This window comes from Lolium rigidum, chromosome 5 (assembly GCF_022539505.1).
Source record: "Lolium rigidum isolate FL_2022 chromosome 5, APGP_CSIRO_Lrig_0.1, whole genome shotgun sequence".
Lineage (NCBI taxonomy): Eukaryota > Viridiplantae > Streptophyta > Magnoliopsida > Poales > Poaceae > Lolium > Lolium rigidum.
In genome coordinates this window covers 229,993,596-230,021,320 of record NC_061512.1, presented here as the reverse complement: position 1 = coordinate 230,021,320, position 27,725 = coordinate 229,993,596, and the positions used below count along the sequence as shown (strand labels likewise).

The window sequence follows — 27,725 nt, the reverse complement described above, 5'->3', positions numbered from 1 at the left end:
TTATGGCTTTATTCACTAAAACTATTCTAACTTTGTGTTATGAAAATCTTAAATAGGTCAGTTCGAGAGAGTGTTAAGCCTCGTCAGTTAGTGTGCATCAAAGTTCTTTCCCGTCCTACAAATTTAAACCGTTCTAGGTTGATACTGCGATATCAGGCACATGCGGTGTCCATGTGGACACTGGAGAGCCGTGTGTGTGACATGTGCTGCGGGTGTTGCTGTGCAGCGTGCCTGCCGACCAACCTGTGGCAGGCAGCGCGCGAGAAGCGATAACGAAAACTCTCTTCTCCCCGTATTCTTTCCCTCCCCTGAACTCCCAGCAGCCCCTTTTCCTCTCTACTGCCGTAGTCCCGTCCCAATTCTCCGACAGAACAGCCGGAGATGGAGACGTTGTCCCCGCCGCTGCCCCGCGTGTGCGTGACCGGTGGCGGCGGGTTCATAGGGTCGTGGCTCGTCAAGCTGCTCCTCTCCCGTGGCTACGCCGTCCACGCCACCGTTCGCGACCCACGTATGCAACCAGCCAACCACTGACAGTAGACCCGACGACACAGATCACTCACTGCTGAGTTCCTGCATCTTGGTCATCTTGCAGGTGATGCGAAGAATACGTTCCTGATGCAGCTGGACGGAGCTCCGGAGAATCTGCAGCTCATAAAGGCGGACATGCTCGACTACGACACGGTGGCGGCCGCGTTCGACGGCTGCGAGGGCGTCTTCCATGTCGCTACTCCGGTGCCCGAGCAAAAGATGGTTGATCCACAGGCAAGTGCATGCATATTCGCTTCAGGAGGCTACGTATACAACTAGTGTTATACTATAGAAGAGTGCATTGTATGAGCTCGGAATTGGCTTACTGAGTGCTAGTGGTCACTGATGTGGAGATGCATTTCTTCTCGAAGTTCTGTTTTACTAGTAGAAAAATATGACTGGAATTTCTCACAAAATAGGATCCTGTAATCCTACTTTGTTGTGCTTCTGCATACTTACGCTAAGATAACCCGTTCCGCTGTTGCTAGTGACAACTTGACAATATTGTGCAGAAAGAGATGATGGATCCTGCAGTGAAGGGCACCACGAACGTACTCAAGGCTTGCTCGGCGAAGAAAGTACAAAAACTCATCCTCGTCTCGTCCATTGCCGCTAGTTGCTTTACTCTGGATTGGCCTCAGGATAAAATCAAAGACGAGAGCTGCTGGTCAGACAAAGAGTTGTGCAGGGAGAATGAGGTCACCGCTCAGAAACCAACGCCGGTCAATGCATTCACCAAGTAATTATCTAGAGTGAGGTAGGACTAATCGCAGCGATCCATACTTGTTTGTGTTGGCAGAACTGGTATTCGCTTGCTAAGACAATGGCTGAAGAAATGGCCCTAGAATACGGGCTGAAGAACGGACTGCACGTCGCCACAGTTTTGCCAGGTCTGGTTTTGGGCCCTCTGTTGCAACATGTGGCAGTCAATACCACTAGCAAGGTCCTCATCTACATACTAAAAGGTTTGTCTTGTGAGTGCAAAAACTATTTTCTGCAGCATTTCTTTCTTTCCATTTATCACAAATATATATAATCAATTTTGGGCATCGAACATTGCAGTTCTACTGGAACAATGTGGCCTGCTGAACTGTAAATTGAAATATGAAGTTAAGAAAACTAGCACCTCACAAATGCGAGGGCGACATCTTTAATTTTTGGAAAGTGACCGAGAAATAATTTTATTGTTTGTGGATATTCAAAAAAAAATTGGGCAGGTAATAATGTGGTTATGAGTTCACAAATATAACACATCTGTGGAACAATGCCCTGCTGAACTATAAATTGAAGGATGGGCCTTAACTTTACCATTACTGTGATGTAGCGTAATTAAGTTATATATATGTCTGGTGTCAGGAGGTCCCGACACAATGAACAACAAGTTCTATCCTATAGTAGACGTTCGTGATGTCGCCGACGCGTTGCTCCTGTTGTACAACAAGGCAGGTCCATCAGAGAGATACATATGCTCACTCGATCAGATGGACCTAAAGGATTTGTTGGGAATTCTGAAGACCATGTACCCTAACTACAGTTACGCAGACAAGTAAGCCTCATCATACAAATGCCGTGGCATAACTTAGTTATCTCTTACAAAAGATTTGAACCACTTATTCTTGGGTTCGCAGGATGGTTGATGTGGATTATAAAGTTGAAGTGACTTCTGATAAACTAAAGAATTTGGGGTGGAAGCCAAGAAAGTTGGAGGAGACGCTGGCGGATAGCATCAAATCTTACGAAAAAACAGGCCTTCTTCACGGTTCAAATGGCGAACCTTGCCGACTTCCCTACTTATACTGCATGCCGCCTATCCTGGAATGAAAATTGTACTACCATCATGCATTCATTTTGTATTCTGCTTCAAACATAGTTGAATGTGTTATGAGAAACTAATAAGGGGATCGGTCTGGTGTCCCGTCCTATGAGTTTGCCCATTCTGAATAGATGAGAAATAGGAAATATATTAATATGAGTCGGTATCTAGTACATCCGGCCTCTGTAACACCTAAATATTAATAGCAAGTTGACACATCGAGGATGCACGCAGCTAAAAAGTTAGAGAAGAAAAACATGACATCATAGTTTCATGTTGGAGTGATCAAATGCACATAATAACAGCAACATAAACAACCACCCTAGGCAACCCACAGCTTGCAGGAAAGGTTCTCCGGAAGAAACATCTTTACAATGGAACGTTACCATCGCTGGATCTAGCCATAAGAGGCTAGATCTTGATTTTTCACCCTGGATATTGGGTCTGAGAATAATCCACTCAATGCCTTCAACAAGATAATGATGTATAAACATCGACACTGCCTAGTACAACCAACAAAGATCAGACCAATGATTTTCACCTCGAAGCTTAAAACACGGTACTCAAATGAGCGCCACCAAACCTCGGACCCCATGTGTAGCTACATCCACTCGCCATGACACCATATAGATACCTTGTAGCCTTGCCGATGTCGAACACGGAGCAAATACCCCAGTCACGTGTGTGCATCTTTGGGGATCGTCATAGTAGACTCGATCGTCCATCCAAGTTCTCCAGGTGAAAATTCCCACACCATACGCAAATGATATGGAGACATCTTGAATGGCACAGGCCCCCATCCATATGTGAACATCATCAAACAACTAATAGACATGCCTGCATGAGCGTGTGGGCGAGCAACGACAAAAGGTGCCCTTTACCACTGGCGGTGACACCAACTTCAATGCACGAGCGACGCCAATCGCCATTGATGGATCCATGCCATCCATGTTAAACTAAGGGTGCCTCATTTCTTTTTGCCATGTTCATGTTAGGATTATTTTTTGGTTAACTCTGTCCATCACGTTGCACTTCACTAATGCTTGAATGTAGCTATGTAACAGGTAGAAAGCAACGAGTTTGACACTGACACCGAGTCCTTCCACATGAAGAATCGGCGCGTCTTGAGGAGGCTCGAGTCGGGCCAACTCAACAGTCGCTGGGCTGCAAACGTGTACATATGCCCCTTCTGCGACAGATCTATCCATCGCGACTTCGACGGCGTCATGATGCATGCTAAATCCCTTGGCTCCGTCTGCTCTAAGATGGTACAGACCCGCAATGTGTATGCGGCAAAGCACAAGGCGTTCGGGATTACCTGTGTCGCATCCACAACCTGGCCATCGAGAGGGGTGACAAACCGGATCCCATGTCCAAGCCGTCGGAGTTCAAGGATCTCGACATCAAGAAGGAGAGTAAGCGACGGCGGGGGTTGAGGCGATGATGAGGGAAGAATGGTTGTCTATTGAATTGTGTTTGTGTGTCCTGCTGCTTCATAAAGAGCTTGTTTTGTTCAAAGTTGAAACTAAGTATCGCTTGAAACTATGTTTATTGGCTGATGTTAGTAGCCTATATATGTTATGACCCTTTATGTAGCTAATGTATGTATAAGCTATGTTATTTATATCTGCATTTGTTTCTAGATGTTTTCCACCAAAATTGATCAAAGCTGAAATAGGTAAGCAAAACAGGAAAAAGAGTTGCTCTAGATTTGCTACTAAATTGGGTAAAAAATAAAAATAAATGATGTGTGTGCGAGAGAGACAAAAGGTATTTTGATTTGTTTCCAAAAAAAGAGAGACGAGATTAGTGAGACATAGAGTGACACAAAACTTTCTCTGTTTTGTTTTCCAAATCGTTAGGGGCAGGAGTTGACCCACATGCCGCGGCCCCTATGCATATCTACGCGCCACAGCCCCTACATGGACCCACACGTCAGCATAAAGGTCAATGCCTTTGACCCGATGCCAATAACCGTCTGATCTTATTGTGGGAGTTTGAGATAAGAGCTTGGGCTAAAATAAGAAAAAGTTTAAAAGTTATGGAAAAATGAGTAGAACTAACGAGGTAGGGGCACAAAACTAGATATCCCAAATATGAACGTCCATAACTCAAGTTCAATATTAATAGGTTTACCATAAATATATTTTTATAGCATATTAGGTATTGATATCGGGATTTGATAGTTCGTGCTCAGTAAGTATTACATCACATTTGATTTGTATCTTGATTCGTTCTAGTCATGAGTTACAAAATAAGTTGCAATTAAAATTTAATGTTATCAACCGAGAACGAAATTAGTTCTTAATCGATTGAGAAATAGTCACCCATTGATATTTTGTTCTACATAATTTATAGGCACGTGGACACGTAAAACTATCATCGTAGAACCTGACTGTGCTCTAACATTGATCTTGATGAGGCTTTCAGAGCCGGTTTTTGTGCTCGTCCCTCCTGTAGCTATCAATCCGTGGAAGAAGACGAGACACGAGAGGCGTCCACTCTGACTCTGCGGTGTCGCAGAGCCGCTTGTGGTCAAGCGAGAAACGATAACAAAAGCTGACTTCTCCACGTGAGCACGTCTTCAGAACTCTCAGAAGCTCCGTTTCCATCTTTACCACCGTCCTCCCAAACAGAGCAACCGGAGATGGAGTCGCCGCCGCCGCGCCCGCGCGTGTGCGTCACCGGAGGCGGCGGGTTCATAGGGTCGTGGCTCGTCAAGCTGCTCCTCTCCCGGGGCTACGCTGTCCACGCCACCGTCCGCGACCCAGGTGTGCAACCACTGTCCACTGACAGCAGCCTGACCACTCGGCTCGCTCCCTGCTCACTTTCTGCATCGTGTTCATCTTGCAGGTGATCCGAAGAACGCGTTCCTGATGCAGCTGGACGGAGCGCCGGCTAACCTGCGGCTGATCAAGGCGGACATGCTCGACTACGACACGGTGGCGGCGGCGTTCGCTGGCTGTCAGGGCGTCTTCCATGTCGCCACTCCGGTGCCCGAACATAAGATCGTTGATCCACAGGCAAGTGCATGTTAGCTTAGATCACTAGAGCGATGCAAGAGCCAGTTAATTGCAACTATTCCGTAGAGATATTTGTGTGAGTACTCGATAATTAGTAACTCATGCAGATCTGCAATATTTTTTACTCGGAACAAGTGCAAATGAAGAGTGTGTTTTGACTTTTGAATGATCCCTTTTGGACGAACTCCGTGTTGGACTGTGATTTGTAGAAATACAAGTGTCTATTATCCCCGTCACTAGATCAAATATGCATACGTCCAAAGCCTATTTCAACTCAAGAAACTACTAGCCTAATTAAAAGAGTGACATGTCTGAAATTTATGCTAAGAAGCATAGTACACGCATGCAAACTTATTTACTGATAGTTTCAGAATTCAGAGTTTACATCAAACAGCGAAAACCAAATAAACGACTTGCATATGCATGTTGTAATCGCCTAGAAAGCTGCCAGCCATCAGATATCACATTCAACCGTCTCGAGAGGGGTGCACCCAGAATGCATAGTCGCTTCGCTGCACCGCTGGAAATAGAAAGGGCCACTCATGCGTATTTGCTTCCTAGTGTTCTTTTGGTTAAATTCTCCTTAGTGAGGGTAGAACTCTGGCATCAAAACCAAAAGAATATTAATTTTTTTGATATCCAGATAGTGTTAGTTGCCATGATCTCTTGTATCGTAATCGAACTCGTAAAAAATCGCTTCAGGCTTAATCAGCAATGTCAATATGCATTTCTTCACGTTTGGAGTGCTGATGTTTTTTATTGAAAAAGTAGTTGTTTTTATTTTTCTTTGTGTCTTTTGTGATACTTAGCTGTGTTTTATATATATCAAAAAAATTGCATGTAATTCTAGATTGTTGTGCTTCCATGTATTTGTTTGTTAAGAAGATAACCCTGGCCGTCATGTTGTTTTTACTGATAACCCTTGCAAAATTGTGTAGAAAGAGATGATGGAACCTACTGTCAAGGGAACCATGAATGTACTCAAGGCTTCCTCAGCTATGAAAGTTCATAAACTTATTATGGTCTCATCCCTCGCCGCTTGTTGCTTTAATCCGGACTGGCCTCAAGATAAAATCAAAGACGAGAGTTGTTGGTCGGACAAAGAGTTCTGCAAGGAGAGTGAGGTCAGCACTCACCAATTAATACCGATCAATACATGCACTATCTATCATAAACACCTTTATCTCTAGAAATAAGTTCTAGCTAATTGAATACAGGAAAATTTAGTGAGTATTTGTTTGTGTTTGAAGGACTGGTATTCTCTTGCCAAAACTGAAGCTGAAGAGATGGCCCTAAAATTTGGAGAGAAGAACGGTTTGCACGTCACCACACTTTTGCCTTCTCTGGTTTGTGGACCTCTGTTACAACATGTGGCGGTCAATACCACCAGCAAGGTTCTCCTTTACATCATAAAAGGTTCCACTCCTGATCAAGTGCACATTTTTTCCTGCCGCATCTGTTTCTTCTCATCTATAACAAAGATATATTGTCATTTTGGGCAACTGATGCACATCACAGTTAGGACTATTGAAACAAGACTATTGAAACAAGACTATTGAAACAAGAGACTACTGTTTTCTTTGCCTTCTTACTCTACTTGAAGTGTGTGTATGGGCACGCGCGTGTGTGAATTTCAGAAAATGACCTTTGACTTGCCCTTTCTGTGTATAGTGTAATTACATTCCATGTCTTGTTGCAGGAGGTCCTGACATGATTAACAACAAGTTCTACCCCATGGTAGACGTTCGGGATGTCGCTGAGGCAATGCTCTTGTTGTACAACAAGGCAGGGACATCCGAGAGATATTTATGCTCATTGGACCAAATGGACCTAAAGGATTTGCTGGGGATTATGAAGACCATGTTCCCTAACTACAGTTATGCAAACAAGTAAAGTGCCTCCATATAAATGCCTTGTCATAGCTTGCTCATCGATCATTCTGAAATATTTAAAACCACTTTTTTTTGGTTGGCACTTGGCAGGATGGTTGATGTGGATTTTAACGTTACATTTACTTCTGATAAGCTCAAGAACTTGGGGTGGAAGCCAAGGAAGTTGGAGGAGATGCTCACGGAAAGCGTCAAGTCGTATGATAAAGCAGGTCTTCTCCGTGTTTCAGATGGCGAACCTTGCCGACTTCCCGTCTTCTTCCGCGCACCACGTGTCTAGGAATGGAAATGATAATATTTGTTCCATTGATTTTGTATTTTTCTTGAAACATTGTCAAATTTATTTTGCACAAGTGGTGTGTAGGATCATTAGCTGGCCCATTCAGGATGGATGCAGATTCATCATGTGTATGTTTGATGTTTTAGCTAATCTATCAAACCATGGGCAGTTGCATGTTATGTGTTTATGAAACAATGAATGATGGTTGCATGTATAGTTTGTTTTTGATAAAAAAAATTATGGGATACATTGGTCCTGACAACAACATGCGGGCGCTTGGGCTAAGCCCAAACATGAGGAAACCGGTGCTCCGCCCTGGGCGTGGTGGTGGTGATGTCCTCCTCCCCCTGAGGGGGTTGGCTAGCTCGTTGTGGCGAATCTATGGATCCCACATCTAGTGAGGCGCGATTGCTAGTGTAAATTTGATCTAGGATAACCGACAAAGTTTATTGCGGGCGATGGCGGCATATACACATAGTTATCTAATTTAAGGCATTGTATTTGCAGACGGCATCTTCTCACTCATGCTGCTTTGGGGGGCACACTAGAACTGGTTATCCTAGATCGAACGATGTTTTGCGGTTTTTGCATCGATCTCCTTCATCAGGGAATTGTTTTTGGAGCAGCTGCTGGAGATTGGGAGCGGTGTGCATCTACCTCCTTGACGAAGACGAGTTTTGGTGGCACGGTGCAGCTAGGCCTCCCCGTGGGTCACGATATGGCGGACACGTGTAGCGTGGAGGCGTTGTCTGATGCCATGGTGGCGACGACATGTCTGGCTAGGGTTATGTGAATCTCTTCCCCGAAGATGGACCATCGGTTGATGGCCATGATGGATTTTGAAGATGATAATCTCGCTAAGGGTCTGTTACCCGAATATGTGCTCCTATTTTTACATAGGGCAATTCAGTGATGTGTTGGAGATATGTCCAAGAGGCAATAATAAAGTGTTTGTTTATGATAAATATTTGCATCTCATGCTATAATTGTATTAAATGGAAACATTAATAGTTGTGTCTAACATAAAAGAGTCCCTAGTAAACCTCTTGTTAAACTAGCTTGTTGATTAATAGATGATCATAGTTTCATGATCATGAACATTTGATGTTATTAATAACAAGATCATATCATTAGGAGAATGATGTGATGGACACACACCCATAGTAAGTGTAGCATATGATCAAGTCATTAAGTTCGTTTTGCTACAATCTTTAAGATACATAGTAATCTAATCCTTCGACCATGAGATCATGTTAATCACCTGCACCGGATGGATACTTTGTTGACATCAAACACTACTTCGTAAATAGGTAGTTATAAAGGTGACATTAAGTATTCGGAAAGTATAGGTTGAAGTGCGTGGATCAAGAGTGGGATTTGTCCATCCAAATGACGGATAGATATACTCTAGGCCCTCTCGGGAAAACTTCATCCAACTAGCTTGCAAGCATGTGACTGGCTCACAAGGGATGTTATATCACGGTACGAATAAAGAGTACTTGTCGGTAATGAGGTTGAACTAGGTATAGATATGCCGATGATCGAACCTCGGATAAGTAAAGTATCGCGCGACAAAGGAAATCGGCATCGTATGTTAATGGTTCTTTCGGTCACAAAGTCATCGTTCAATATGTAGGAGCCATTATGGATCTCTAGGTCCCGTTATTGGTTATTGATCGGAGAAGTGTCTCAATTAAGTCTGCATCGTTCACGAACCGTAGGGTGACACACTTAAGGTTCGATGTTGTTTAAGTAGATATGGAATTTGAAATGGAGACCGAAAGTTATTCGGAATCTCGGATAGGATCCAGGACGTCACGAGGAGCTCTGGAATGGTCCAGAGAATAAGATTCATATATGGGAAGTCATATTCCAAGTTTGGAAATGGTCCGGTGTATTTTTGGAAGGTTCTAGAATGTTCTAGAATTGTCCGGAATATTTCACTAAGGCAGGCAGAGGGACTCCACCAGCCCTAGCCTACCCACTAGGTGGGAAGGTGGAATCCATGGTGGACTCCACCTCCTTGGCCGGCCAACACCAAAAGGAAAGGTAGGAGTTCCCACCTTGACTATGTTTTGACTTTTGCATATTTGGTAGGTTTTCAATAGGACTCCCATGAGGAGTATGATTGGAACCTAGGCTATATAAAGGGGAGAGGAGGGGAGGGGCCAGCCACCACATTGGCCGCACCACCCAAGGGTACCAAGGTCGGCGCCCAACCCCTCTCTCCCAAATCGATGCACCACCCTCCTCCACCTCTCTCTCGCACGGCTACGGCGAAGCCCTGCAGAAGATCTCCACCACCACTGTCACAACACCGTCGTGCTGGTGGGATTCCGAGGAGGATCTACTACTTCCGTTGCACGCTGGAATGGGGAGAAGGACGTCTTCATCAACACCGTATGTGTGACCGAGTGCGGAGGTGCTGCCCGATTGCAGCACCGTCGGGATCTTCTACTCGCTCCTGAGAGCGGCAAGTGATCGACTACATCATCCACGAGATTTATCTCGTTAACGCTTAGCGATCTTCGAGGGTACGTTGATCCCATCTCGTTACTACCATCTGCTAGATTAGATCTTGGCTTGTTATTCGTTCTTGTGGTAGGAATTTTTTGTTTTCTATGCTACGAATCCCAACATGATGTGCCAGGTATTTAGCGAGTGGGGCGTTATTGATGTTTTTAGGGCATAAGGCCATAGTAGCATGTTCCTTCACCCATTCCCGGGTCTGTATATGTTGAGTGGTGGCTTCGAATTTTGAGATATATGATCTTGGTAGATCTTTGTTGAATAAAATCTAAATAAAAACTGGACGCATCGATTGATGTAAATATTGGAGTTTCCTCTTTTCATTTTTTTTTAAAAGGTCAATGAATTATAGGAGACTAGAATGAACCATTAATTGGATATTCATGAGGACAGTGGCAAAACCAGCTAAATTAAATTTCTTATTGGGTTATCTTTATTTTTCTTATGGATTCAACACCAATTGCACTTTGATTAGTGACATTTCATTATAGGTTTAGCCTAAATTCATTGGGGTCGGCTGACGGCTCCGTCATGTATGAGGATGTTGCAACTCCAACCCACAATGGATCAATCTAAGTGGAAGGTTTCTTTTGTGGCTTTGTCAATCTTGAAAAGCTCCGTGGCTCCATGTAGGCTATGTTTATTTGGGCTTGTGCTACCAAAGCACAAACTCTAGCTACCACAAGCCTAAAATCCCCGACAGAGGTGCTTCCTAAGCTTCTGTACCTTCCCCCAGTTATGCTGGACAAGTTTACACTAGGAGTTCACAAAAATTAAATTAAGAAAAAATTGCCACCTATTGTAAAGAAATTACCTGTGTAAAATTTCCCATCTCTCTGCCCAAGCCCCACGTGGTTAATTAGCTACAGAAATTAATATCCCTTCGTTCTTTTTAAATTAGGATGTTTACTAATTTCAGTTAAAATCAAACTTCATAAACTTCGATCAAATGTATAGAAAATAATACGAACATCCAAAACATTAACTCAATGTTACTATTTGAACCATCAAGATACATATTATATATTATATATGTATTTGGTATTAGAAAAATAATATACTTTCATATATAATTAGTTGAATTTTAGGAAGTTTTATTTTGACAAGACAAATATGCATCTTAAATTAGGAAGCAGGTAGAGTATGTCCAGGGGCCGATCGTGTGGGGTGTAGCCGCTCACAAGGCGCGACGATTTCAAAACCGACGGCCGGCTGCTGGCCTTCACGAACGGACGCACCAATTAATCTCCTCGTCGTTTCTCTGCCGCGCTGGAGTCTACTCGACCGGCAGTTCACTGGCAAGAACACCGTGAGCTCGAGGGAGTCTTTGTTTACTCGATCGCCACAATCTTTTCGTGTCGATTTGCGCCGTGGAGTCTACCAAACCGATGGTGCTAGCCGGTAGGTTTGGCGGAGATATATAGGCGACGGAGTCACCGAGGAGCAGGGAACAGTCCAGGCCGACGACGCAGCAGGATCGGAGAGCCAGCCCGAGCCCAGCCCCTTGGTAGAGGTAGAGGTAGAGGATGACGCCGCCGCGGGTGTGCGTGACCGGTGGCGGCGGGTACATCGCCTCGTGGCTCGTCAAGCTGCTCCTCTCCCGGGGCTACGCCGTCCACGCAACCGTCCGCGATCCATGTATGTCTCTCCTGTTCCATTATACCCTGATCTGATTCCTCCGGCGGCAGCCGGAGGCCTACTTCGGTGGCTGGTAATGTCGGGTGCTGTTGTTTCAGGCGATCCCAAGAACGCGCACCTGACGCAGCTGGACGGGGCGGCGGAGGGCCTGCGGCTGTTCAAGGCCGACGTGCTCGACCGCGCCGCGCTGGCCGCCGCCGTCAAGGGCTGCGAGGGCGTCTTCCATGTCGCGTCACCTGTGCCCGCCGATAAGATCGTCGATCCTCAGGCTAGTCTCTCTCGACTTGCGCTTGGTATATATATATCACGGATAATTCTTTCCCATAACCGCAGTACCGTCAGAAAGTTGTTGCAATTCGGATTTGACTTTCTTCTACCCGGTGGATGCAAATCTAAAATTACTACCTATATTGACTTAGTATGTATGTATGCCACAGTATTACCTCCAAATCGGCAAAACTACTAATCATGACTTTTGAACGAACAAGTGAAGTAGGATAGCTATTGTTCACTGATTTATTGTTCACGGCAGGCGATCTGGCAGATTCCATTCAAAAACCTGGAATGGGATCTGGTGGAAAAATTCAAATGTGCCCTGGTGAGAAGACTGATGGTGCCGTCGCTGATGCCGGACTGAAATGCACATCTTTTGACTGGATTTCGACTTGGAAGTCATCCACGGCTTCTCTCCATCAAGGGCGCGCCTCTAAAGCCTATCTGCTGAAGCACCCACAGGCGACATCCATGTAGTGATCTGATGGCTTGGCTTTGGAGTGAAGATGGCAGTGCTTTAGTGCTTTATTCTTAGTGTTTTGTTGTTGCTTGCTTCTTGGAAGCTGGACAAGCTGGTTTGTGTGTTGCTAGATGGTTCGTTTTTCTGGTAGTGCCTATCCTCTTTCTGGAGACTTTCGGTTTGTTGCTAAGACCCTCGGCTTAGCTGATGGGTTGGATCTTTTATTTCCTTTGATGTTAAAACGCTTATGTGCTTTATTTTCAATAAAAGAAGATGGAGCTGGGGAGCGCTCCCTGTTAGTCTAAAAATTATTTTATTCTTGGTCAAGAAGTGCTACGCTCCTACAACTAAGCGAGTTACTAGTGCCTAGAGGGTTAAAAGTTTTCACAATTAGATTTTACTGAAGACTCACTATTCGTTCGGACAGCTGAAATTCATGGTGGCTTCATACTAATCTTGTGCTCAATTCTACCATGCAGTCAGAAGTAATGGAGCCTGCCGTGAAGGGCACCTTGAATATTCTTGAAGTTTGTTCCTCAATGAAGGTTCAGAAAGTTGTGGTGGTGTCATCCACTTCTGCTGTTCACTTTAACCCGAACTGGCCTCAGGGTAAACCCAAAGATGAGAGTTGCTGGTCAGACAAAAAAGTGTGCATCCAAAATGAGGTCAGTAATGTTGGAATTCAGAACTATGAGTTACCTGAAAAATGGAAACTAGTCATATGTGCTGGTGAAGCTATACTCTAATTTCGTTACATAAAGATTTAAAATGCGTGCATGGAAAATGTAGTCAGTAATGTTGGAATCCAGAACTGCGAGTTGCTACTTGCTAGAACAAAGGAAATTAGTCATATGTGCTGATAAAGCTAAGTACATAATCTACTTTCGTTACATAAAGATTTAAAATGCCAATTCTTATTTGTTGATTTATTAACATAATAATAATTTACTAATTGTTGCTTGAAAATTACTTACAAACTGCACATGGTTGCAGCATTCATGTGAGGACTAAGTTCAACCCTTTTGTTATTGTGTTGGCAGCTTTGGTATTGTGTTGCTAAAACTGTTGCTGAAGAGACAGCCTTGGAATATGCTGAGAAGAATGGGCTTAATGTTGTTACAGTATGTCCTTGTATTGTTTTTGGCCCACAACTGCAACCTGTTGTCAATACCAGTAGCGAACTCCTCGTCTATGTGATAAAAGGTCCCTTCTTTATTTCCTATTCTTTCTATTCATTCTTCTTTATTTGCAGGAATGTATATATCACGTATCTGAGTAAAATGTCATGTATATGGTTGGGTAAATTTGGATAACAACTTGCTAAGCCTTCATATTTTTTTGGAATATCTTTTTTAATTAATTAATTTTTTTTTTTTTGAAATCATTAATTAATTAATTTTGATCAGGAAGTTTAAATATTTCTTCTGTTTATTCACTACTGTATAGCTTGTCCACTTTAGTTTATTATTAGATTGATACCTCGTCCCTTTCAAAAGCATGACGAACAAATGCTTAATATTTCTTGAGTGCTGACATTCTGACAATTTCATTGCAGGAGGTCCAAATGCAATGAATGACAGGCTGTGGCATATAGTCGATGTGCGTGATGTGGCCGATGCTTTGCTTCTGGTGTATGAGAAACAAGAATCATCCGGGAGATATATCTCCGCACCAAATTACATCAACACAAAGGCTATCTTGGAGTTGCTAAAGAAGAAGTACCCTAACTACAATTACGTGAAGTGGTGTGTCTCTTATAATACGTTCCTTTTCTCTTCAGCTTAGCCAATGCCACAATTTTCCTGAACAGTCGTGTGCCTGTTTACCCAGCATATGGTTTGAACAAGTCTCTTTGCATTCTGCAGCAAGGATAATGCGGATCAGAACTCTCCTATCACACCAATTTCGTCAGAGAAACTGAAGAATCAGGGCTGGAAGCCAAGGGCATTGGAGGAGACGCTTCTGGATAGCGTCGAATACTACCGGAAGACAGGAATTCTGCAGGATGTCGAGGGAGAGGGACAAGCTTGCCGCCTTCCTGATCTGTTTCAGTTTTTTCATGCTGCTGAGGAATGAATCGGTAGTGGTAGTACAGTGCTCCTAGAACCTAGATACGCCATTATCCTTGTGAGACGTTGCTGAATATGTTTGGAAAAATAATGAGTTTTGTGAGAATGATAGTTGTCAATCTTCAGGGCAGATGAGATGATAAGATACTGCCGCGTGCCTCACTTAGTTCCCCGGTTACACACTAACCATGGCAAAAACAAAAAAAAATCCCTCCATTCCAAAAGGATGTTGCAGAATTCTCTAAATTTAAGTATATCTATACACTAAACTGCGTCAATGTACATCCAAACTTAGAAAATTTGTGAGATATTCACAGCACTACACTAAAGGACACAGCATGTACTACATAATCCGTATTTGGGACTGAACTTTACATTTTGCCTGCCTCTACTTGGGCTTCTTAAATATAGCCATAATGTTACTGGCGCTACCTGGTACTACCTCCATCCTAAAGTTTAAGGCTTATATTTTTGTTGAAAAGTTAAACCAAGTAAATTTGATCAAACTTTTAGAACAATCTATCAACAAATATAATGTTTTATAGATACCATACGAAAATATATTTTATTATCTATTTAATGATAATAATTTTGTATTTTGCCTGTTAATGATTCTGTTAAAAATTTAGTCAAACTTGACATAGTTTGACTTTCTAAAAAAAATATAAGCCTTAAACTTTAGGATGGAGGTAGTAGAATCGTACAGGTGGTGGCCTTATTATACAGGCGGTTTGGTACCCTATGTCACTACCAAACATAAGAATACAGTTGTAGATGTAGACCGTGTTCAAACCTGAAGGTGCAGAAGCTGTCGCACATGTTGCACTCGAGCTCTAGCTTGTGGAGGCCTATAGCTGAAATGTCCCGGCGAGACATCCACCTAGCGAGATTAGCTTAGTTTTCGATCGAATCATTAGCTTAGACATCGTGCTAGTATGAGTTATAACTTGACCTGTAACTTGAGATTTTCTAGTTGTACATGAGGTTGCAAAAGAAAGGGGGAAACCCCAACCCCTGCATCACTAGTCACAAGTTAACATAGGTTGCAACCGAAAAAAACTAGCTTGAACCGTTGGATTGTTTTCGAAGGGAAGCTAGAAAATCTCATCATTGGGTTCACCACACGGTATAAAACAATAGATGAGTTCAAACATGTAATTTGAAGCAAATCAATATAACCTTGGTGATGCAACGTCGGATGAAGCTGCTGCACTACTCCATGGCATTCAACTAGTTGAGAGGATTGGTTGCTCTCCTGTGATTATAGAATCAGATTCCATGGAGCTTGTCCAAGCTTTTAATGGAGAGATGCAAATCTGGAGCCCTTATACTGCTACCTTAACAGATTGCTTTGTCATTGCTAGTAGACTTGGCCAGGTTACTATGAAAGATTGTTTTCGTGAGGCAAATAGTGTCGATCATAAGATAGCTAGAGTTTGTTTTGATACAAATGTTTCTACTTTTTAGGACTGCGATCCCCCTAGTTTTATTATCCCGAATGTAATGAACGATGTATCTTTGCTTAAAATCAAATAAAATCCGCAGCAAAGTCCTGCTGCTTCCTCAAAAAAAAAGCAACTATAAAGGGGATTAGCACCATTGCATTGGGTTCAGCTGAACCCAATCCTTATGTGATAGCTCCGCCACTGATTGTTTCGTGATTCATGCTATCCATAAGTTGCAATGTTAAACTAAGATTCGATGATATTATTTAACTGAACTTGATTAATTCTACTTGTATCATGTACTAGTTGATACCCGCGCGTTGTTGCGGGCGTTAGAGATGATTTTTAGGTATGCAACTAATAGCATAAACCATCTATATATGCAAATATTGCTCATTTGCCCATATTGTTATAAACTGCAATCATATTGCCATTTAACTTGGCTTTGATTGTTTTGTTTATTCAAGTCTTGGTTGTCATCTCCGTACCTCTTCTTGTGCATATAATTGAAGATATTTTTGGAAAGTAATTATGTTTTGATCTTGATGTGAAGATTTTCTACAGCCTCACTTGTGGAGTACCATCATATGTTGGTCTTGTTCTTGCTTCTTGCTGGTTCACTTTTCAGTGCCGATGAGCAATAAGTTGGAACAAATGAAAACTAAATCGGTTAGACTATTGCTAGATACTACAATGGAAGCCGGTAGATTCAAGGGGGCATGATTGATGTAGCTGTGCTTAGTTTCCAACCATCTGTAAAGACTGAAATGAGACATGGAGTTGATTAAAATAGGCAATTACAAACCTGCGGGCTGGTACTGATGTTCCTAGCTGATTACTGGAAGGTAGAGGACTGGGGAAAGATTTACATGCAATGGGGAGCAAGATCCTGGCAAAGATCGACATGCACATGCAAATAGAGGTACACGCATCGTTCTTCTTCGAACTAGGCTTTCGCCCCGCTTTATAAATAAAGCCGCAACGGCCGAACCGATACAAGGTGGAGAGGAGAGCCTCTTACAAAGCAGATCAAAGAAAAACAAAAAAGAACACAGAGACCCCAAAGTTGCCACGAGGACATTGACGCGGGACCGAGTCGAAACGGGGCTCCACAACGACGCCCCCAAGAGGGAAAACGACGCATTGCGCCGCCGCCGTCGAGACCATGAGGTCAAGGGCTTTCACCCGGAGCCGTACCGCGGGGCGGATACCCACAACGACGCCCCCAAGAGGGTTGCGATACCCGCGAGCACCGCCGTCGTTGGCGCCGAGGCGCTGAGCTTTCGCCCGGAAGCATCCACACACCACGCCCGACAACTCAGCCGCCCGCTGTCCCCAAGTTGGGCATCCCAAACACGATCTGGGGGTTGCCGAGGCCGAAACGCCGCCAACACCAGGATCCCCCACCGTCCGCTCCACGCCATCCTCATGACCGAAGAGAGAGACCACCACCACCGCCGCGTTGCCCGCCGAAGAGCCAACCGCGCAGTCCACCTTCCGGGGCCGCCGCCCCGCATCCCCACGAACTCGAGCCCATGGATTAACCAGCACGCCGCAACTCGAATTGGGCAGGGTAGGGAGGCACCATTGACAGCAGCCATCAAGCACACGGCAGCCCAAGGGAGGGGATCCACCCTCCGACACCCAAGGTGCCCGCCGTCCGGACGCAGTAACATGGTCAATGTGGCCTAAATCAGGCCCGGCCGCCTGCCAGGCCTCGATCACGCCCCATTAGCCGTGCCACCACACTGCTACGCCTAGGTCGCCGTCGCCATCTACCTGCAGCACCGGGCCGGACCAACCCTTGCCACCATCGACCTGCCACGAGCTAACCGCACACCACGAGCGGCGTCGCCGCAACCTCACTCCTCGCAAAACGGCCTTGGCCGAGACCACGAACCGCCGCCAAGAAGCACCCCTGCCACGACGCCCGTTAATAGTACTAATATAGGATTTGAAAATACCGCATATGGTTAGTACCTTTGTACGCCGTGCAGTCACTGCAGGTAGAAACTGAAGTCTGAACGAAAACACTGTGTGCGGGTAGGTTAATTTGTTTATATTAACTCAGTTGATCCTGCAAATCAAAGTAAATTAAAATCTGTCTCTTGACCACCTGGCCTGATCTGATCTTCATAAAACAGTAATAAAATATTAGTCAAAACTAATTAATCTAGAGATAACGGGGATTCGGGGAGCATACCATGAGAATAGTAGATTAAGCACACAGATGATGATATGACGGGAATATAGGAAAGGAGTTCAATACTGAAAGGGGGTTGACGATCACTAGCTGTCCGAGACCAGATGTAGACGCTCAGCAGCTACAGATTTCTGTCCATCAAGGAGGGAAAACCAAAGACAGCCTTATTAAACTTAACTAGCACATTCGTAAGAAATGTGTTTTCTGTCATCAAGATGAGACAATAAAATATTTTTTTTCAACTGTAGGTTTGCTAGATCTATATGGTCAATCATTCAGATGGGTTCTACCTTATACCCGCCTCGTAGCGTTGCAAATATTTTGGCAACTGACTAAATGGGGTAGATACTAGGTATAAAACGCTTATCGGAGTGGGCACGATTGCAGTCGTATGGACGCTATGGCTATGTTGAAATGACAAGGTTTTCAATCACAAGAATTCTTCTCATGCAGGTCATTTACCGATGTACGGCTTTACTCCGTTCATGGTCGCCACTTCAGCGCTTGGAGGACCGAGACCTTTTTATGGAGGTGTCTACACGGTTGGAGCTAAGGAGTTTATTTTCCGATATGGGTGACTGCATATTAGGCGGATTGAAGCCAACGTAGCATAGTCTAGTTTGGCTCTTTCGATCGATCTTTTATATTTTTCTTCAGACTTGATACTTGAACGGCTATGTGCATCAGGGAGGCGTCTGCCGGCCGGTCATGCGTGTCCACACATCGTGAGCGATGGCATCTTGCTAGGACCGCTGGCGCTGGTCCTGCATCTTATACTCCCGTTTTCTGTGAGGGGAGCTGTATCCACCCTATGCATGATTGCATCTGCTCGTTTGCCCGTCTTCTTTTAGTGAGAGGAGAGCTGCTTATTTTGCTTCTACTCAAGGCCATGCAAGAACAGACGAAGAAGAGCGGAGCTTGTTAGAGCAGAGCGAGTGCGCGACCATGACGGGTGTCGAGAAAAACGCGGAGGAGAGCGGGAAGACAGTGTGTGTCACCGGCGCCGGCGGGTTTATAGGGTCGTGGCTCGTGAAGCTGCTCCTCTCCCGCGGCTACACCGTCCATGGCACCGTCCGCGACCTCGGTACGTACCGTACCCTCCTATCTATATACGCTGCAAGTCTGCAACTCAAGGTTGAGGCTTTGTGTGTTGAGGTTTAGTGAAATGGAAGACACACTGCCACAGACTAGATGGTGTGTGAGTGAGACACGGTGTGCGAGAAAGCCTTCATGGATGTTTCTTTCGATTGACACTGATTTCAGGTGATAGCAAGACTTCCTATCTCAGGCGCTTAGATAATGCTGCTGACAACCTCAAGCTTCTCAAGGCTGATCTCCTGGACTATGATGCAATGGCAGCTGCCATAGCGGGATGCCAGGGAGTTTTCCATGTCGCCACTCCTGTTCCTTCGGAAAAGATAACTGATCCAGAGGTAAGCAACTATATCATACATGTAGGGATGAAGACAAAGCGGAAACAATACGAACTGAGTACTTGCCGCATTTGTTCTCGTTATTTTTAGCAAAAACGCGGGACTCAAGGGAAACATAACCAAATTAAAAAGTACATCAATTGCTAAGTCAACTACAAACATAATATAAAAAAAACGTCTGGATGATTGGATTGCTTCGTAATTCGTGCTAGTAATGAGTTGCAACATGTGTTGCAAACGTCCCAGATTTTGAATTGCTTCGTGATTCGTGACAGCCATGAGTTGAAACGTGTAACTAAGATTGACGACATCATCTGACGGAATTAAGATTAATTGTTAGTCAATTGAGAACTGGTCACACCCAATAACCTAATAAGCCACACTGCTGCGCAATTATTTTTTTACTTTGGCAACATTATAGTTGACGGATTCAAGAGACAGTCAGAAAATTCCGCATGTGTGTATACCAAAATTGGCTTACTTTATGGTAGCTTCTACTGCAACAATGCTACACTTAGGGTTACGGGAGAGGGCTTACGGAATTTTCTTACGCGTACGTGGAACCAAATCATTGGAAGAAACTGCTGGTTCGGTTGCAAGAAAAAATCCCACCACAAATCTTTGATTGACACCTAATCCCAAAACAAATTTTTGTAAGCCATCTCCCCGTAAGTATAGCATTATTGCTTCTACTACCATCCTAGAGGGACAAGTAGAAAACAATTCGACTGAGATTGGGTGATGTAGATTAGCCGAACTGACCTATTAGGCGTTATTTTCAGTCGACACCGAGAGAAAAAAAAAACAGAATCATAATCCATCTCTCCTAACTCCCTGGAGGCAGAAAATACCGCTTCCTTTCTTTTTCGATTTTATGAGAAACTTGTATTTCTTTTTTGGCTTTTGTTACATCTGTGTTGCTACGACCATAACTTTTTTTTTTGAGCATAAGCTACGACCATAACTTGTAGCGGAGTCTGAAGTTAGTCCATATGGGCCCAAGTTACTTCAGCCTAAGCCTACCGGTGATGGGCCTCGCTCCGCTCGTCAGAAGTTAGCCTCCCTTTAGAATGAATTTGGATCACAATACAACATCTGTTTCTGTTTTCATGTTTTTGGTCCGTTGCTATTTTCCGCTTGGAACAGATGGATAGTTCTGCTCCGATTTAATCCATGTTCCTACGATTTGCCTATTTATACCCTGGGTTGTAAGAGATGTTTTTCTCCATTACCAAGACAACTTTTAAAATAACTAAAAGAAATATAAACATAGACACTCATATACATACACTAAACTCTCACCTTATGAGCATCTCCCTGAGGTCGAGCGGATATATGTTAAAGTTGACAAAGTCATCATAAACGTCTTACTGTTGACAAACAAATCACATATGGCTAAAACAAAATTGCAAATTAATTTCTGAAATAAATTAAGGTAATATATCACCCGTGTCAAGTCTAGAATTTCAACACCCCGGTATGTTGGTTACGCCTTAAGGAATCTAACCAGACCCCAACTTATGTGCATCAATTTTAAAAAAATGGATAGATGTATCATGGTAATAATGGATAATAATGTGAAATGTATTTTCAAGCTAGTACTTAGTACGCCAGACATGATAATATTGTGAAATATATTGTCCGAAATCTAACATACACACAGCTACAAATGTTGGGCCCTGCTGTTACTGGCACCACCAATGTGCTCAAGGCCGCATCTGCTGCAAATGTCCAGCGAGTGGTCGTGGTATCATCCATGGTCGCCGTTGAGATCAACCCGAAAGACTGGCCGCATGGCAAAATCAGGGACGAGAGCTGCTGGTCAGACCAAGAATTTTGCAGGAGCATCGAGGTAACCACACAGCACGATCCTCCCATGAATCATGATCAAGTAGTAGTATAAGTTTTTGCCAACCTTGACTACACCGTTCTGCACGAGCAATGCTACACGTACGGACAGTTTTTCACGGAAATCACTTACGGACTCATCACATACACAGCAGGCAGGGTGGTTGTTTCCGATTTTTAAGCAAGGTAAGCAAACTGAACCAACCAATTCGTTCCACATCAGTCCGTAGTGGTTTCCGTAACCAAGAAATCCGTACGTCTAGGATTATTGGTTCTGCACCGTGCTCCGTGCATCTGCAGAGCTGGTACCCTGTTGCCAAGATCGCGGCAGAGGCGGCGGCGCTCAAGTACGGGCGAGAAACCGGGCTCGACGTGGTGACTCTCAACCCGTCGCTGGTGTTTGGTCCCATGCTCCAGCCGACGGTTAACACCAGCAACCAGTTCCTCATCTACTTCCTCAAAGGTTTCAGTTAGCTAGCCTCCGTATCTGACATGCATTACCTAAAAACGGCGGGGCATATTCTTCCCTGCTCCATCTTTTGATTCATTACGTGATTTGATCGGTAATTGGCGCGCCCGCAGGAGGCCCTGATTTGATATGGGACAAGCTGTGGCACATCGTCGACGTCCGCGACGTCGCGGATGCGCTGCTCATGCTCTACGAGGCGCCCGGAGCCGCCGGCCGGCACATCTGCGCGCCTCACTTCATCACCGCCCGGGAACTGCTGGGGTTGCTCAAGAGCATGTACCCTGGGTACCCCTACATAGCCGTGTAGGACTATTTCACCATATATTCATGGCTATTTCCCCTGAACGACGATGAGATTGAGATGGAATTCTGGGGGTAGGGTAAATTAATTCGTTTTCTTGTGGTTTGGCAGGGAGAACATATGTGACGTGGATCACCCGGCTCCGATGACCTCCGGCAAGCTAGAGAAACTGGGGTGGAGCTGCCGGACGATGAGGGACACGATCGCGGACGCCGTCGACTTCTGCCGGGAGGCTGGGTTTCTTGAGGATGCGGCGGATGGCGCGCCATGCCGTTTCCCCCATGTTTTAAACAAAGTTTAGCGGCATCAGAGAAGTATTTGGTAGTAGCAAGTAAATGCTCTGTTATCATTACTACTAGTAGCTTAATAATACCCTTGTGTTGCTACGACCATAACTAAATTATGCATGAACATATTATTTGACTTGGTTTTCTATTTACAAATGTTTGTGCCACTACGAGAAGTGTGGTGAAAGGGCTACGTGTAGCTCGCCTTTTATTTTAAGTTTTTCCACTACGAGATATTATAAATTGCAATAGGTGTTGCCGTCGAGCGTCCGAGTCATGCTTGCCAAGGTTTGGATGTCACCTCAAACTAAGGTTTAAAATAGTACGTTATTTCTCCGCTAATAGCGCGCTATAGCATATCTAGAGGGTCCATGCTAAATTTTAGTAATTTTGCTCGCCGTGGTGCTATTTGCGAAATAGCATGCTATATCGCGCTAAAATTTCATAGCGTTAGCACGCTATTTTTTTAGGCAAGTTGCTTTTACTTTTTCGTGGTGATGAATCGCAATTTGTTAGTTCCACTTCTAAATAAGAAGATAATATCGCTAATGCTAATAATTTTTAATAAATAATTTATACTATGTTCTTGTCTTGTGAAATGTTGATGTTAGCCTTCTAAAATATTTGAGATCTATTTTTATATGTGGTTATGTATGTATGATTCAGTCACTTTTGGATATATATCCATTCGTTTTAGCAAAATTATTTATTTTTAGGCTATATTTAGTATTATTTTGAAAATTCTATTTGAAATATACAACGCTATTAGCACGCTATTTTAATCCTTGCCTCAAACATTAGCCATTAGTATTGTTGTTGCGGTCAGAAACCCACCGGCGAGCAGCGACGGGCAACACAGTAGAGCCGGGAGGCTCCCAGGGCTGCGGCTGGCCCTGGCCCCTCCGAGCGACGGCCCGCAAAGACTCCGGCACGCACGTCCGATGCTGATGCAAGGGCGTGCCACCTGACCTATACCTGGTCGGGAAGGTGTTGGATGTGCCTCGCTTAGTTTCCTGCATGGCATACACGTAAACATTAAATACGAGCCTCGATCGGCTCTCAGGTTGTCCTGTGAATCAGCTCAAGGAGCCGATCCACCCATGATCCGTACGAGGTGTACGATCAGATGGTGGTCCTGTTTGATCAAAATAAAGCTAAAACGACCTACTACGATTTAGGGTTTTCACCACATAATCGGAACATCCTACTCGTGATTGAGCCTAGCGGCCACGCACGGTGATCGTAAACCGACCCTAGACAAGGCCTAAAAACCAACACGAAGTTGATCCCCGGAACATCCTGTCTAGGGCTAGCAAACTACACCCTACGCGCCACCGGATCCTTCAACCCTTCGTAAGGCCTAACTATGCGAGATATTAAACTAATCCTTGAAGAACAAGGAGCAATCATAACGGATTGGATCTACTAAATAATGATCAAGCGGGTGCCGCCCTTACACCCAAGATAGGTGTAAGGGCGGCTAGACGTCTAAGGGTTGCATGGACGAAAGCATATGATACGATGAAACAATGCTAACCCTAAAACATCTATGATAACTACGTTGCTCGCCATCAACAAGGCTTCAAGCACGAGCAACGCATGAACAGCGAATAACGTGTATCGCCTAGATCGCAAGATGCGATCTAGGCAGCATGATGCTTACCCGGAAGAAACCCTCGAGACAAGGGAGTTGGCGATGCGCCTAGATTGGTTTGTGGTGAACGTGATTGTTGTTTATTTCATAAACCCTAGATACATATTTATAGTCCGTAGACTTTCTAACGTGGGAATAATCCCAACCGGGCACGAGCCAAACTCTATCTAAACGACACGTATCCTACTATGTTACATATACACGGGCAAACTAGCCCAAACTTTGTATGCAAGGCCGATTCATGTATTTCTTCTATGTATATTCTTCAAGCCCATCTTCAATCGCGGCCCACCTCTCGATCCGGTCAAATTTTGGTGATAACACATGCCCCCTGGTTTTGGAAATGACAATTCCAAAATCACTCTGCTTTTCTTTGTCGGGTCATGTCGTGGCAGAGCAGAACCGTCGCAGTATCCTTCGTCATGATGCCTTGCCTCTTCCACTTCTCCGCGTGACCTGGCAAATTTTTTTTTTTCTTTTGTTGGGCACCACTTCCTCGGAAACTGCGTGGCATTGAATCTCCACTATATCCCCTTTTATTTAACCGTTCCAAACAGTTCGTTTCTTCATCCCCTTCGCATTAGCACTCCCAAAAGCCCTCCTGCGCCACCATGTCTTCTTCCTCCTCTGCCTCATCGGGTCTTTCCATCGAATCCTCCTCCTCCCGCGAGCCGACGCCGGAGTGGGACCCGGAGGAGGCCCATGCGGCCAACATCCGCCGCGCCATTGAAGCCGGGGATGAGCCCAGTCACGACTTCTCCGTCTGTTCTGAGGACGACAAGTCCTCGACCGACGGGGAAAGCGACCTCCGCTTCCTCGCCGACGGGGAGACGGAGGAGGAGAGCGATGACGATCGCTTCTCCTGTGATGACTTCACATTCTCCGAGGAGGAGGAGGAGGAGGAGGAGGAGGACACCTCCTCCGACGAACCGCCGGCCAAGCGCTTCTGCCCCTGGCCGGGGAACCTCAGCGACTTCGACAGCGACGACGACGACGCTGACGAGGAGGACGAGGACAATGAGGGCCCCGCCGGCGGCCGCTGCAGCAGCGACGACGAGCCCGCCGGGAGTAGCGCCGACAGCGGCGACGATGGCGACGACGAGGGCAGTGACGGCCCGTAGATAGGACCCTTAGCATAGTATCAGTAGTAGTAGATGGGGCAATGTATCCCCTAGTACCTCCTTTTGAGAGAAATCAGCTCCTTATGTAAAAAATCCTCTTTATCAATGAAGAATTTCCCCAATTCGATTTTGCCGATTTCCCTCAAGCTAATTTAGCCGATTTCCCCTCATAGTGACTTTGCCGATTGTCCACTTAGCCAATGCTCAATGAGCCGATGGTAACGCATCGGTCCTTCACAAGTTTATCCTTCAACTCTTTGACTGATGACTTTGAAATCTGGTGGATAATGTAAAAGATCCTTGCCTTCAAGAGAGCCCTTAAATTCCTCCCACCAGCTCTAGTGATCCTCTCCTGCAAGAACTCACCATCTTTGACGAAGGTTGCGACGCAGGACCAACCGATGACACCCCAATCGGCTTCTAAAAACAGAGCATCTGTCAGGTCAGCCTGCCCCCGAGCCTCAGTTCAAGGCGAGAATAGCGGTGAGGACGCACAATTCAGACGAATGGACCCAAGCTCGGGCAAATCTGAGAAATCCATCATGCAGAGCCAACCAGATTTGCCACCATTGACCTCATTTTCATTGAAAGCCGATAGTAGACGAAACATCAACGGCTTAATAAGCAAAGGGTTGGAAGTCCCAAAAAAGAAGGTTCCGGCACCAAAATCGGCTCATTGCCGCTGATCAAGCTCTCATTGTTCACTCCCTCCAGGAAGCAGAAGGCCATCCGCGTCTTGAACACGCAACGGGCAGATCCTGTGTAATTGTGCTAGAGTCGATGGCTGTGCATCGGCTTTGTTTCTTAGTTCTAAAGTCGATGTCTGTGCATCGGCTGTACCTTGTGAAAAAAAAAATTACTGGCCAATTTTTCTATCGGCCCCCAATATTTTACTGCACATGTATCGCACATGTTCATCTGATTAGGTGCCCCCCGAGCCGATTCTGCCAGGTAACTGCTGATATCGGCTCTGTGGTTAGTCAAGGCACTATATGTGAACGTCGGCTCTGTTAGGACCAGTGTTGACTTCTTCCAGCTCATCAGCTGACGTGAACCCATTGCCCATTAGATCGACGTTGAACCCAGGCAGAATGCATGGTGAGGATAATTTTGGCCGATTGCTGGAATCGGCCTCCATGTTGATTGAATCGCTCAATGAAGGTTTTGCAATGTTCCTTCATAGATCTTTGGGGCCGATCACATGGATCGGCATCGCCACGTTTGTCCATATATGTTTCTCTTGTTACACGGTCAGGCTGGTGGATAAAACCAGCCTAACCCCGTCCTTCGTCACGTCGATGCGCTCGCAGTCGTCCAAATTGATGCCTGAGAGTGGCTCTTGGCCTGATGTCTCCCAAACGTTCATGCCAGCCGTTGAAATCTCGGCTGAATCATCTGCGTGGATGACTTCTACTTCATCTCCATCCCACTGTATTAGGCATTGGTGCATCGTGGATGGAATGCAACAGTTAGCGTGGATCCAATCTCTTCCTAGTAGGACATCGTAGGTGCTCTTGCTATCGACAATGAAGAACGTCGTAGGGATGGTTTTCCTTCCTACGGTCAGACCCACGTTCAGAACACCTTGTGCGTCAGATGCTTGGCCGTTGAAATCGCTCAGTGTCACATTGGTCTTGATCAGATCCGAGCTAGAGCGTCCTAACCGACGTAGCATGGAGTATGGCATAATGTTGATCGCCGCTCCGGTGTCCACCAACATCTTGTTGACAGGCTTCCCATTGATATAGCCTCGCAAGTACAAGGCCTTCAGGTGTCTGTAGCTTCTTTCTCGTGGCTTCTCAAAGATAACCGGCCGTGGGCCGCAGTCAAGTTGTGCCACGGGTGCCTCGTCTAATCCTGGAGCACTAAACTCCGTCGGAAGGATGAACACCATGTTTGTGCCAGCCGATGTTTCATCATCGGCTTTCTTTTGTCTGGGGCGCCACTCTTTCCTTTGTGGCCGACCTTCTTCATCCAGGGTTCGCTGAATTTTAGCGGCCAGATCAGGCCGCGCCTTCCTCAACGTGTGCAGGTATAACCTCTCGGCTTCCTCCAAACCACGTAGTCGCTGAACCCTATTCTTTTGGGAACGGCTGAGTCCATCAGGGCACCACCTTGGCCGGTGGTACTTATCTTCTTCTTCATCACCGTCTTCTAATTCCTCGAGATCTTCCACCCGAGAGGACTCAGCGTGCTTGTTCCGAGGCGGGAGAGGCCCTAGACGTTTGAATACGGACACGTTAGCTGCATCCTTCTTCTTCTGTTTACATTCTGGGCAGTTGCCGATTGTAGGCAATCGGCTCATTCCTGAATCCCAGCAGTGTCCGAAGAAGGGACAGTCCCAGTGCCTATTGATACGTCCAATTTGCATAACTATTTTATATCATAATTTGCTGTTATTCATTGATATATTTCATATTGGGACACAATACTTATGTTATTTCATCTATTTTGCATGTTTC

General features: G+C 45.1%; 4 protein-coding genes across 4 annotated transcripts; all 4 read left to right on the top strand.

The window, feature by feature from the left end:
* The first annotated feature begins 290 nt into the window (after positions 1 to 290).
* On the top strand, positions 291 to 2,450 carry LOC124651866 (cinnamoyl-CoA reductase 1-like). The gene is made up of 6 exons (XM_047190889.1): positions 291 to 508; positions 593 to 762; positions 1,041 to 1,226; positions 1,328 to 1,493; positions 1,885 to 2,074; positions 2,157 to 2,450. The coding sequence occupies exons 1-6, from the start codon at positions 382 to 384 to the stop codon at positions 2,347 to 2,349; spliced, it is 1,032 nt and encodes a 343-aa protein (XP_047046845.1). The 5' UTR covers positions 291 to 381; the 3' UTR covers positions 2,350 to 2,450.
* Positions 2,451 to 4,977: 2,527 nt separating this feature from the next.
* LOC124651868 (cinnamoyl-CoA reductase 1-like) lies at positions 4,978 to 7,712 on the top strand. The gene is made up of 5 exons (XM_047190891.1): positions 4,978 to 5,112; positions 5,195 to 5,364; positions 6,303 to 6,488; positions 6,615 to 6,780; positions 7,064 to 7,712. Exons 1-5 carry the CDS (start codon positions 4,989 to 4,991, stop codon positions 7,255 to 7,257), a joined length of 840 nt encoding a protein of 279 aa, XP_047046847.1. The 5' UTR covers positions 4,978 to 4,988; the 3' UTR covers positions 7,258 to 7,712.
* A 3,876-nt stretch (positions 7,713 to 11,588) lies between these two features.
* On the top strand, positions 11,589 to 14,545 carry LOC124651867 (phenylacetaldehyde reductase-like). The gene is made up of 6 exons (XM_047190890.1): positions 11,589 to 11,700; positions 11,799 to 11,968; positions 12,913 to 13,098; positions 13,474 to 13,636; positions 13,989 to 14,178; positions 14,299 to 14,545. Exons 1-6 carry the CDS (start codon positions 11,589 to 11,591, stop codon positions 14,507 to 14,509), a joined length of 1,032 nt encoding a protein of 343 aa, XP_047046846.1. The 3' UTR covers positions 14,510 to 14,545.
* A 4,390-nt stretch (positions 14,546 to 18,935) lies between these two features.
* Positions 18,936 to 22,658, top strand: LOC124654495 (cinnamoyl-CoA reductase 1-like). The gene is made up of 6 exons (XM_047193496.1): positions 18,936 to 19,234; positions 19,414 to 19,583; positions 21,247 to 21,435; positions 21,732 to 21,894; positions 22,014 to 22,203; positions 22,313 to 22,658. The coding sequence occupies exons 1-6, from the start codon at positions 19,096 to 19,098 to the stop codon at positions 22,500 to 22,502; spliced, it is 1,041 nt and encodes a 346-aa protein (XP_047049452.1). The 5' UTR covers positions 18,936 to 19,095; the 3' UTR covers positions 22,503 to 22,658.
* Positions 22,659 to 27,725: the final 5,067 nt, after the last annotated feature.

What these genes read in the sequence shown, in the direction of transcription:
- LOC124651866 (XM_047190889.1), top strand. Translation starts at nt 382, where the DNA reads ATGGAGACGTTGTCCCCGCCGCTGCCCCGCGTGTGCGTGACCGGTGGC. An exon ending in AGTTGTGCAGGGAGAATGAG is followed by an intron (nt 1,227 to 1,327) that starts GTCACCGCTCAG and finishes TTGTGTTGGCAG; the next exon opens with AACTGGTATTCGCTTGCTAA. An exon ending in AACTACAGTTACGCAGACAA is followed by an intron (nt 2,075 to 2,156) that starts GTAAGCCTCATC and finishes TTGGGTTCGCAG; the next exon opens with GATGGTTGATGTGGATTATA.
- LOC124651868 (XM_047190891.1), top strand. Translation starts at nt 4,989, where the DNA reads ATGGAGTCGCCGCCGCCGCGCCCGCGCGTGTGCGTCACCGGAGGCGGC. An exon ending in CGCCACCGTCCGCGACCCAG is followed by an intron (nt 5,113 to 5,194) that starts GTGTGCAACCAC and finishes TTCATCTTGCAG; the next exon opens with GTGATCCGAAGAACGCGTTC. An exon ending in TCTCCTTTACATCATAAAAG is followed by an intron (nt 6,781 to 7,063) that starts GTTCCACTCCTG and finishes GTCTTGTTGCAG; the next exon opens with GAGGTCCTGACATGATTAAC.
- LOC124651867 (XM_047190890.1), top strand. Translation starts at nt 11,589, where the DNA reads ATGACGCCGCCGCGGGTGTGCGTGACCGGTGGCGGCGGGTACATCGCC. An exon ending in CGCAACCGTCCGCGATCCAT is followed by an intron (nt 11,701 to 11,798) that starts GTATGTCTCTCC and finishes CTGTTGTTTCAG; the next exon opens with GCGATCCCAAGAACGCGCAC. An exon ending in AACTACAATTACGTGAAGTG is followed by an intron (nt 14,179 to 14,298) that starts GTGTGTCTCTTA and finishes TGCATTCTGCAG; the next exon opens with CAAGGATAATGCGGATCAGA.
- LOC124654495 (XM_047193496.1), top strand. Translation starts at nt 19,096, where the DNA reads ATGACGGGTGTCGAGAAAAACGCGGAGGAGAGCGGGAAGACAGTGTGT. An exon ending in TGGCACCGTCCGCGACCTCG is followed by an intron (nt 19,235 to 19,413) that starts GTACGTACCGTA and finishes CACTGATTTCAG; the next exon opens with GTGATAGCAAGACTTCCTAT. An exon ending in AAAAGATAACTGATCCAGAG is followed by an intron (nt 19,584 to 21,246) that starts GTAAGCAACTAT and finishes ACATACACACAG; the next exon opens with CTACAAATGTTGGGCCCTGC.